Raw genomic sequence first — 11,792 nt, forward strand, 5'->3', positions numbered from 1 at the left:
CGGAACGGTTGCGCCGAGATGAATGAAATTCTCAGATTTATTACTAAAAGAATTGCTTTTTCAGAAAATGTATCACATTCCCATCTACGGTTACTTTTATTCAGAGATAAACGACTCGAAAGCTGAACTTCAAAAAATCCTGAAAAAGATGGGTTCAGTTAAAAATTCGTCAAGACCGAACGGTTGCGCCGAGATGAATGAAATTCTCAGATTTATTACTAAAAGAATTGCTTTTTCAGAAAATGTATCACATTCCCATCTACGGTTACTTTTATTCAGAGATAAACGACTCGAAAGCTGAACTTCAAAAAATCCTGAAAAAGATGGGTTCAGTTAAAAATTCGTCAAGACCGAACGGTTGCGCCGAGATGAATGAAATTCTCAGATTTATTACTAAAAGAATTGCTTTTTCAGAAAATGTATCACATTCCCATCTACGGTTACTTTTATTCAGAGATAAACGACTCGAAAGCTGAACTTCAAAAAATCCTGAAAAAGATGGGTTCAGTTAAAAATTCGTCAAGACCGAACGGTTGCGCCGAAATGGATGAAATTCTCAGACTTATCACTAGAAGAGTTGCTCTTTCAGAAAATGTAACACATTTTCATCTACGGTTACTTTTATTGAGAGATGAACGACTCGAAAGCAGACCTTCGAATAATCCTGAAAAAGCTGTGTTCAGTTAGAAATTCGTCTAGACTGAAAGGTTGCGCAAAGATGGATGAAATTCTTATATTTATTACTAGAAGAGTTGCTCTTTCAGAATACGTATCTCATTTCCATCTACGGTTACTTTTATTGGGAGAAAAACGGCTCGAAAGTTGACCTTCGAAAAATCCTGAAAAAGCTGTGTTCAGTTAAATATTCGTCAAGACCGAAAGGTTGCGCCGAGATGGATGAAATTCTCAGATTTGTTGGTAGAAGAGTTGCTCTTTCAGAATATGTATCACATTTCCATCTACGGTTACTTTTATTGGGAGATAAACGACTCGAAAGCTGACCTTCGAAAAATCCTGAAAAAGATGAGTTCAGTTGAAAATTCATCAAGACCAAACGGTTGCGCCGAAATGGATGAAATTCTCAGACTTATCACTAGAAGAGTTGCTATTTCAGAATATGTATCACGGTTACTTTTATTGAGAGTTAAGCGACTCGAAAGCTATCATAATTGACCAATCAGGGGCCTTTTCGGATCATCGGATATCGTGTTCTTATTAATAATCCTTATAAGTTATAATCAACTTTTTTATCCTTGCTGCCTACGTTTGTTCAGAATAATAAAAATTTAATGGATGAAACGGCAGTAGATAAACTGAGAAGTATAGAGAGGAAAACTAACTCGAATGAAAAAGATAATTTTCAAGCGAATTAATTTATTGCAAAAAATAATATATCATCACTACACTATCGTCTTCGTACAGAAACTTTTATATAAAAATAAGCGAGTATATCTTTGTAGCACCTTTAACTATAATAACTAACAGCCAAACTTGGAGGAAGTAATCAACTCATCTGTGGATGTAGAAGGGTCTGCAAATGAAAATTTAAATTTAATCACCTTCTGATTTTTTCTTAATGATCAGAAAACTGCCATATCACGATGAATGACAAAATCCCAGAGTTCTCCTGATACTCTAGAGTTGGTAAATGCAACTACAGTGTCTTTATGAATGATTGAGTAATTGCAGTTGACTTTGAATGCTCCTTATCGATAAGTGTTCCGAACTAAATATCATAGAATTTCAAAATTAAAGCCCCCTGCGATCGCGATTATTTAAGACGACCCCGTAAAATTCGATTCAGATGGATATTGCCGGCTGAAAATTCAATATACCATACGTTTCTGATAAAAAAAATTAAAATCACGAATGATAATCGGGCGTTGATCAACAACCATTGTCACTGCCAAATAATCTGTCCAATTCATTATGGCGGTTGCCATTCGAAAAAAAATATGGATGCCCCCCCCGTAGCGAGAGGTAGAACCGCCATTTTGTAACTAATTCATGACTCGAAATTTAAACTCTGGCTGCAACCAATTAAAACATGATAGGAGATTTAAGAATTGTTAATCAATGAGTAGTTTCAATTTCTGATCGACTATTTTTTTTGGTTACTCGCTACAAATACTTCTGATTGTTTTTGATTTATTACCTGCAGATTGGGAATATTGAAATCTTTCGATTCTTGGCATGGTTGTGTAGGGATCCTCATGACGGAACTCTTGCTCATATTGATATTCTGAAAGAAAACGATGAAAACATAAATGTCTGATTATCAAGTTCTCCAAGAATTATATAACTGAACGTTTCTTCTTGCATTGATTGGCTATGATAAGACAACTAACCTTCTTTCGTAACGTTCGCAATGCTCTGTAATAAAAATTTCTTGTCTTTGGCTTCCCAAACCAGCATATTCCTCAAAATTTTGACCATATCTCTTTGAGCGTTCGCTTTTTCTCTGACATAGTACACTCGAGCACTGCAAAAGAATGAATAAACGAGAATGATATATGTTCAAAGATACTGGTATGAGCTATGACCATTGAGCATGAGTTTTACCAATAGGCACAACAAGAAACTATCAAAGTGGAGAGAGTTCTTACCATAAAGCGATGATGATCAATGAAATTACACCTGGTTTTATCAAGTATGCAACAAGCCTGAAAGGGATGAATGTTGCATTGTCGAATTGTAGAAGTATTACTTGGTATATATAATCGTGACCTTGAAATGGGCCACAGTTGGTTGCTGGAATCCTGAAATACAGGTTATCATTCATGTGAAATCAAATCTTTCATGTTCGAAGTGGTCTGCTCAGCTCTATCTCCTATATTTCATAAGCGAAGTTTGATGGTATTCACTATATATAGGCATACAATGAGAAAAATAACAATACTTACTTGAGCAGAATGAATAATATCGAACCTCCTGTAGCCAAGTGAGTCAAAAACGTTAGAGTTAGGAACCACGTTTGCGTCTGGTAAGCTCTCCACGCCTTAGTTGAAGGTTTACACAATTTAAGTACGTAAAATTTCTTTAAATGCCATGTAAGGAACATCCTTATAGTCACAATTATCGATAGAAGAGGGGAAAAGAAGAAACCCATCCAAAACAGTGACTGGCTGTATATGAGATCTAAAGTATTACTAGCTATATCAAACTCGTATGAGGGTGATATTTCGCAAAATTTCATCCTGTAATGTAAAAAAATCATTAAGATTAAGGTAATTTTTATGCAAGAACCTTGAACTTATACATTCCAATATTCTGACTTATAAAACAATATGGCAACATTGCTTTCTAAGTCAAAATAATATCAATAAGTTCTGACGCAATCTCGGAATGAAGTGAACTTACCGACTCATAAAACGATGAATGAGATCTATCACATGAATCAGCAAACAGAAGAGGAAATCATAAAGAATTAGCCTATACATTTCTTGTCCCAATGAGGTTTCCCAGCATTCCTGAAACATTTTTAGCTGAATATCATGGGCCTCACCAGAAGGAGGAGCATAGGGGCAGCTGCCCGCCCCCTCTGAAAGGCTCGATCCTTCTAAAAATTATTCATAAATCACAATTCTGCGTCAATGTTTACCAGCTGGTTGTTTTACCCGGAAAAGGAAATTTCCAGCTATAAAATCCATCTTTCTGAACTAAATTGACACATCATAGAGTGAAAGTAGGGAAATAGACCTAGATAGTAAGCTTCCGTGGAATAAACATGTGCTAGTAAAGCAGTGCCTTGATGGCGAGCAGAAGTCTGGCTGAAAAACGTGGGGATGTAACCCAAAAATGTTGCGATGGATGTATGTCATGATTGTGAGACCAGTAATCACTTATGAGGCAATAGTTAGATCAGTACAAGGAACACAATCAATAGAATACAAAGGGTAGCCTGTGTTTGCTTCACTGGAGCTATGAGAACAAGCCACCCTAGAGCCCAGGAGATCATTACAGGTCTCACACCTCATCATCTTGTGATAGATAGATGATAGATCAACCCATGAGGCCATTCTAAGAATATCCAGAAGGGGTACAGCTGATAGGCGCATAAGCAATCAAAGAACCTGGGCCTCCGTGATTAAGTACATCCCAAATCTAGGATATACAATTAGAGTTTGACAGAAAAATGATTCCATATTCAACAAATTATTTATTCCCTCTTAATCAAGATCTGTTTTTATTCCATAAATAACTTAGAAATTAATCCTTGTAACAAACTTAACGCAATGGTTTTATCGAAAATAAGATATTCATCAGAAACTTACCTGGCTAAAGGAATGAATTAACCAAAATGTAACCAGTGTACCTACAATGACACAACCCAAAATGAAAGATCTGATCAATGTTATACCAATGGCATTTTTCTGACTTCTATAATTTTCATATCTGAAAATTTAATGCATATTAATCAATCAATTCAAGATGCTCAATGACAAAATTTCTTGAGACTTTCAAGTTGTTGATGTGATATAATTGAAATTGATGATGGGACATTTGCTGCAAGATTTATTAGCCAATTCCATCCAACGTTTCTTGGGTCTTGTTTTTAACGGAAGAAGTCAGACTTTATTTAGAAACGAAATTCCAACTTGAGGGGTAAGAGTACATACGAGTACATACTTCCCCTTAAGTGTGACTCAAAAGAAGAAACGTTGGAAAGAATGAGTCACAGGTTTTTAACAATTTCACATACATGCTTAAAAGTAATTCGATTCCTGAAACGAATGAAGCGTTCCCTCAAAACAGAAATATTGAGGAATGCTAGCACCCTGATATAAAATTCTAGAATTCCTACCTCGATATTTTGGTTAACAATATAGGTATGATAACATTGAAGACATTGGCAGTAACAGCTATAACTACAGGTCCAATTTTCTGTTCAGTGTGCTTTTGCAATATGAACCATAAAAATACACCAATCGATGTATAAAGCACTAATATTATTACATTGGAAGTCAAAAGGATAAACTTTCTTTTGATTCTTCTCAACAAACTGATTTCTTCACATTCTAAATCAATTTCACTAAGAAACTCCTAAAAAAAATTGTATTGTGTTTAAAGTAAAATACAATTTTTGATGTAAGCAGTGAGTGAATTCATTCAGGTTTTAAGCTTCGAAAATTTTATAATACCTTCAATTCGTTGTAAATGGCAGTAGATTTCAAATCGGCAGCTTCCCTAGTAGCTATACCAAAATCCCATCCACAAAAAATTTTATGAGCAAATACATTTCGCAATCCTCCTTCAGTTTCTATGAAGCTCTTTCGATAAGAATTGGCGACACTGTAAATTCAACTGTTAAAAAAATACTGCAACCAATAGTATTCGATTTTAAATTAGAATTGTGCCAATTATATGTAACATCAAAGAAGCGCCACGCAAAAGGTATACTGGAATTCTGAATATGGAAATGAAATGTTTCAAAAATGATTAAATAATAGAATAAGTAGTGAATTATAATGTGGAGTCTGGAGAAGTTTACCATATCTTTTTTGATATCCATTCAATTCCAGTTCAAATTCAAATACTCAGATGATAATGTATAAAATAAAAGAAAATGAAAATACTAACCCATAACTCAAAACCAAAAAAGTGAAAACATAAAGAAACAACATGGTGTAGAAAAAAGCGTAAGGCATATTATAGGAAAAACCATAAATATTCACAGTCTCATTCGAATAGAACCCATAATAAAGCAAAGTATCAGTAAGGAATCCCTGTGAACAAAGGCAACAAAATAAACATGATAAACCAACCATTTATGGTATTATTGTTAGAATGATATAGAAACACAATAGTATTTCTGCTGGCATTGTTAAAGACCATGTGTGTAGCAACAATGTTATTGATATTAACAACAGAAAAGCATTCCAATATGTCTAGGAAAAATTAGTGATAGAGAGAGCACATTGAAATCCTCTCGGTTTGTTTGCATTCATTTTAGTTTTGTTAAAAGTTTCAGGAAATAACCATTTATCCCGATTAATTAATGAAAATGAATAAAAGAAGGTATTTTTTTCACTTCCGTTCGTTTTCACGTATTTTTCCAGCAGTACTTTAGAAAATGGAGTGATGTACTCCATTTGGGGCCCCGACGATGGCAAATTGGCTAGTTCAATTCAGATCGTAACACTTGTTGATATTCATATCAGCGGGTGGTATGCATCAGAAATAATTCTTATTAGAAAGAACAATGTTTTCAATTCATGCTTCAAGTGTCTTATCCCCACACGACTGACTTTCCGCACTTGCTATGAAAATAACTATTTCATACTCCCAATCGTTTCACCTATCATATGCATTTCAGTTGCAAAAGAATCATCTCCCCACACTCGTCTGGTAAAATGAATTCCTTACCGACTATTGGCAGAAAGAGATTTATCCCGCACTAGTGCAGAAAACTAAATGAGTTGAAGAAAATGGGGAAAAATAGGTCGCAGAAATATAATATTCTCAACTTATGTCTTTCTTGCATGGGACTTTTTACCGAACTCCGTTTCGCGTCATTCGGATCGAGTAATAAAATAATAATAATAATAAACCGCTGAAGGTGCTGCGCAGGATATTCAGCCAGTGCTCACCCAAGCCGGGTTAGTTAGAAAGCGAATGAAGTGGACAACGTTCATGAATGAAACTATTGTGCGCATACATAACACCATCCAGGGACTACGGCAAAACTCGAACAACTATAGGAAAAGGCTCCATGAGGAATTCTGCATCGCCTGCTAGCCAAATCTCAATGTCACTGAACAACGAGAGGCAGACCAGTACCGCGTGATTTCGAGAAATGAACTTATACCAATGGCTCGAAACAACGCAATTAAACAAGAACTTCAGCGTCCGCCAGCAATAGAGAGCAACACCAACACCTCTGATGAAATTCACATGCCTGGGCAACAACAGCCAGAAGAATTCTATATCGAAAGTCCATTTTGCAACTCAAGTGAGCCTGAACATCAGGACGATAAGGAAGACAAGTTGAGTCTGACATGAGGAGATACGTTGCCGAACTGAAAGGAGCAGATCCTCTTCATCGAATGGCACCTCCTCGACTCAATACATCCAAGAAGCTGTCGCTCATAATCGACATCTTGAATAAGGACGATTTACCCGAGTATCTACAAAACGGGAATTCATTGGAATATCTGCATCTAGTTATTTACTGTGCAGCAGTAACAAAAGCGAAAATCATAGGGGGCGAAAATTCGCCAAACGAACAACGATTGTCCAAGATTACACAAATTACATGAGACCCCATGGCAGAAACTTCTACAACAAAAAATAGAAAGGCTAAGAAGAGACATTGGACGACTGACGGAGTACTTGAACGGGAATCACGGAAGAAAGATCGTAAAAGCTGCCGAAGAAATCATGGATATGAACAGGACATATACAGAACGAGAAACGGACAATGCTACAGCTCACCACTGTTTCGACACTCTGAAACAGAAGCTACCTCTGTATGAGGAGAGCCTGAGGAGATATAAGAGCAGTTAAGCCCGGAAAAAGGGACAATAATTCATACGGAAAGTCGGAAGAATCTTTCTACCGAGTACCCACATCGTCTGATGGAGAAAATGGAAAGTTACCACCAAAGGAAGCCATTGAACAATTCTGGACCGAACAATTATCAACGAAACCTGAGTTCAATGGAGATACCTGATGGATTGAGGATGAAAAATCTGAAGCTATGAAATATGAAACAATTTAGCATGACATGATCACAATTGAAGGAGTAATATCAGCTATAAGAGGACTACACAACTGGAAACACCTGGGCCTGATGGTTTACAGAACTTCTGGATCAAGATACTATGGATCATGCACGACAAATTAACCTCCGCAATAAATGATGTCAATGGAAATTGTGAAAAAATGCCCGTATTTGTAACACATGGCACAACATACCTAACCTTACCTAACCTAACCTAAAGACCAAATGAATACAGAAGACACAGCCGACAAGTACCGACCAATCACTTGTCTTCCAACGATGTACAAATTAATCACATCGTGTATTTCAAACCGACTTCATAACCATTGTGAAAGGAATAACATCATCGTCATGCAATAGAAAGGATGCACCAAAGACAGCCGAGGATGCAAAGAACAACTAATAGTAGATTCAGTTATCTGCAATCAAGCGTTCTCTAACCGAAGGAATCTTTATGCTGCGTACATAAACTACAAAAAGACATTCGATTCCATATCTCACGAATGGCTCTTGAGGATCTTGAAGATTTACAAGGTAGATCCCAATATTGTTAAGTTCCTGGAAAACGCCATGTCAACCTGGCGTACTAGTCTTCAAATGAAAGCAGCAGATGGCTCCATTACAACAGGATCTATTCCAATAAGATGCGAAATTTTCCAAGGAGACTCGCTGAGCCCTCTGTGGTTCTGTATGGCCCTGAATCCCCTGTCTAATAGATTTAATTCTACGGACAGCGGATTTGCCATCAAGAGCGGCAGTAGAACTAAAATGAAACAGAATCATCTCCTTTATATGGAGGATTCGAAACTCTTCGCATCTACTAAAAACCAAATGCAATGGATGCTGAAAATGGTAGGATTCTCGGAAGAATACAAGACAAGTATCTAGGTATAAAACAGGCAAGAAAAATCAATCAGAGCCAGATGAAGAAAGAATTAACGGAGGAGTTCACCCGAAGATTCAGGAGGATAATGAGAACTGGCCATAACAGCAAGAATCTGATCAAAGTAATTAATACCTACGCTTGCTCAGCACTGAGCTACTCATTCGGCATAATCTCTTGGATCACCACGGATTTAGCGGCTCTACAGAGAAAAATAAGGACGATGCTGACAAAATATAATAAACATCACCGCAAAAGCTCAACAGAACGGACAGAGCTGTCACGACACGGTTAGGGGTAGAGGAATTGTTGACTTGTCCAATTGCATGTCCCAGGAAATAGAAAGACTACCCTGAACAAGGCTGCTTCGTCAGAACTCCATCTCTAAACGGAGTAGAGTAAAACGGGACCACTTTGAAACTGTCGAACACTGCAGAAAGCAAAATGTAGAAACTGATGGAAAACCTTTGCATGGAAGGCACCAGATTACGTCGACGTATCTGCGTCGAACTACTGGTTGACTTCCGGAAGGTTGTTTCCCGAGACAGAGGGCTTCATCTTCGCCATCCAGGACCATTTGTGATTCCGACAAGGAACTACATGAAATATATCGCCAAGGATGCCTCAGTGAATGACGTTATGGCTGTGCGACATATGAAACTAACCAGCACATCACTGGAAGATGTCAGAAGTTCGCAGGCACGGAGTACAAAAATAGACACGATGCTGTCGCCAAGATTCTTCACCAAGAATTGGCAACAAAATACCAATTTCAAAAGTCCCATTTCAATTACCATTCGGATGCTGTATTGTAAAATAATCATCACAAGCTCTGCTGGAATCGCACGATTCTCACTGATCGGAAAATAGCTCACAATAGACCTGACCTTTTATTGCTGAATAAGGATGAGAACAGAGCACTATTCATCGACGTGGCGATTCCAAATAATAATAATCTTCTAGATAGGCACACCGAAATTTTTTTTAAATACAGAGATCTAGAGGAACAAATCAGGAGACAGTGGAAGTTGAAAGAGATCAAGACCATCCCTATTGTCATTTCATCTACAGACCTGATACCAAAGAAACTACCAGAGAACTTGAGGAAACTTCAGTTGGACGAAATTATAGTCATGCAGAAAGTGGTACTGCTGGGGACGGCTAGAACTGTACGCAAGTACATGGGAAATGCAGAGGAACACCGTCTGCTTCGACAGGAAGTGCAGGTGGATCAGGAATCCAACCGGCAAGGAGCCGAGGAGCGGCCCGAACCCGACCATCTCCACGAGCCCTAAAACCTGGAAAGAGCTCCAACAGAGCTTAATCCTTTTGATATCTGAGATATCTTGGATAAGTGAATGTTCCTCTGAAGAGGAATGTGAAAGCTGCAAGGCTTAAGTCATAACTCGCAAAAACTATCAACCGAAGTTCTTCAGCCTGTGTTAATAAGATATCTACTCACTTTCCCGCACTGACTCACAAATGCGGGAAAGTGATTTTTCCCGGCTAGTGCCGGAAAGTCATTTTTCCGCATTAGTGCGAGAAACTAATACTTTCAGAGGTAAAATGAGGACAGGAAAATATGGGAACGCCCACTTCTTGTCGTTCGGTCAACGGCAGTCATCGTGTGCAGGAAAGAATCACTTTCCACACTTGTTGGAAAAATAACTATAACATTTAACATGAACATTCTCTTACAATGAAATTCAAAATATTCAAGTTAGATTAAATAGGTATTGTTAGCTCAACAATTTCTTCTAATAAATCTCGTTCTGAATTGCACCAAGTAATAAGAAAGCTTCTGAAAACTCTCTTTCGAAATCAATGGAAATTCATAATGCGATAAAAGAAATCAATGATTATCAAACCTCTCCAGTTAGAATATCCACCAATTTGAATTTTTCTTGACGAAGTATATTTGAGCTACTTCTGAAAGTTAACTGAGGCACAACAATGAATAAAAGGGTCACAGCCATAACAAATAAGTTTATAAGGAACAGCCATCTTAGGAATCTGAAGTAAGATGAGGTCGCAGATCCGAAATGACCTTCAATAGTTTTCAGGGAGGAATACCATAGTTCATATGAATCAATTGTATCCTGAAGTTTAGTTTTCATCTGAAATAAAATATTTCAAAATAAGTTAACTAACTTAAGACTGAGATTCAAATTATTTATTATTTAATATATTAAAAAATTCATTTGATTCTGGTAATTGAATGACTGCCATCAACTTTTTGTGAAACAGTAAAGCTGCTTCTTTGATCATAACAATGGTAAAAACATACCTGATAATACTTCATGGTCAATCTATATTGCAGTCTTTTGAAACTACTTATAGGATGACCTTTTTGTTTTCTATTTACGGATTTTGTCAACTTTCTTTTTATGCTCCTTTTCAATGTTAAGCTTTGAGGCATATGTTTAAGTACATTCCTAAAAATACAAATTTACAATGAATCGAATAAACCAAATAATATCAAATGGAATCAGAAGATAAAAATTTTACAAACTTCCTCAGTTTCTCAGATTCCAAATTGTTTTCCATCAAATCTGGATCTTCTTCCATTTTTGAAACGATCCGATCAGCATGGTGCTCAATGATATTTTGTGCACCGTCAATATTATCCCCTATAAAAAAGCAGAAAAACTTAACAAATGAGGATCTCATTCTCATATTCTCATATTTTAACGAACCATTTTGATTCTGCATTTGAAACTGTAGTTCATGCTGATCATCTAATTTTTCTTTCAGATTGTTACGAAACCGTAAAGTATAAATTCTGCCAGGCAAGTCTTCAGATTTCAAAATTCTGGGTTTCGTGGTATATGTGTTATCATCCCCTTCACAATCTACACTCAAGTAAACTTGATCAGAAAACAAATTGACTCTATCCATTTCCATATGGAATATATATTATAAGTTATCTGAATTTATTCATTTAAAATCACTATTTCATTCGAATTAGCCACAATGAAGTCACTCATCATGGACGAAAATATTTTATCAGGTCATATCTTGAAAGAATAGCTACTAGGGAGATAAACTGTAATTACTTTTCCATTGTTATTGTTTATCATCAAAATCATCGAAAGTTAGGTTAGAAGATCTGTCAACCTCCCAGGTCTCTTTTTGCTAGTGCCACCTGTAGGATTGAATTTGTACCAAAGACGTTGCAGACTTCTC

At 36.8% G+C, this 11,792-nt stretch overlaps 1 protein-coding gene across 1 annotated transcript; it reads right to left on the bottom strand.

Moving 5' to 3' along the window:
- Positions 1 to 1,357: 1,357 nt before the first annotated feature.
- LOC123318015 (transmembrane channel-like protein 5) lies at positions 1,358 to 11,700 on the bottom strand. The gene is made up of 14 exons (XM_044904674.1): positions 11,303 to 11,700; positions 11,119 to 11,236; positions 10,894 to 11,041; positions 10,475 to 10,723; positions 5,581 to 5,726; positions 5,142 to 5,292; positions 4,805 to 5,043; positions 4,275 to 4,395; positions 3,361 to 3,470; positions 2,904 to 3,197; positions 2,607 to 2,759; positions 2,349 to 2,482; positions 2,156 to 2,242; positions 1,358 to 1,531 (listed from the first exon to the last, which is right to left on the bottom strand). The coding sequence occupies exons 1-14, from the start codon at positions 11,508 to 11,510 to the stop codon at positions 1,479 to 1,481; spliced, it is 2,211 nt and encodes a 736-aa protein (XP_044760609.1). The 5' UTR covers positions 11,511 to 11,700; the 3' UTR covers positions 1,358 to 1,478.
- Between the last annotated feature and the right edge of the window lie 92 nt (positions 11,701 to 11,792).

The sequence above is a fragment of the Coccinella septempunctata genome, chromosome 7, assembly GCF_907165205.1.
Source record: "Coccinella septempunctata chromosome 7, icCocSept1.1, whole genome shotgun sequence".
Lineage (NCBI taxonomy): Eukaryota > Metazoa > Arthropoda > Insecta > Coleoptera > Coccinellidae > Coccinella > Coccinella septempunctata.

Excerpts from the sequence above, each read along its gene's own strand:
- LOC123318015 (XM_044904674.1), bottom strand. The coding sequence starts at position 11,510 with ATGGAAATGGATAGAGTCAATTTGTTTTCTGATCAAGTTTACTTGAGT. Across the intron at positions 5,727-10,474 it reads TGGATATTCTAACTGGAGAG|GGATTCCTTACTGATACTTT; the intron begins GTTTGATAATCA and ends CTTTGTTCACAG. Across the intron at positions 2,760-2,903 it reads ATATTATTCATTCTGCTCAA|GATTCCAGCAACCAACTGTG; the intron begins GTAAGTATTGTT and ends CCTGTATTTCAG.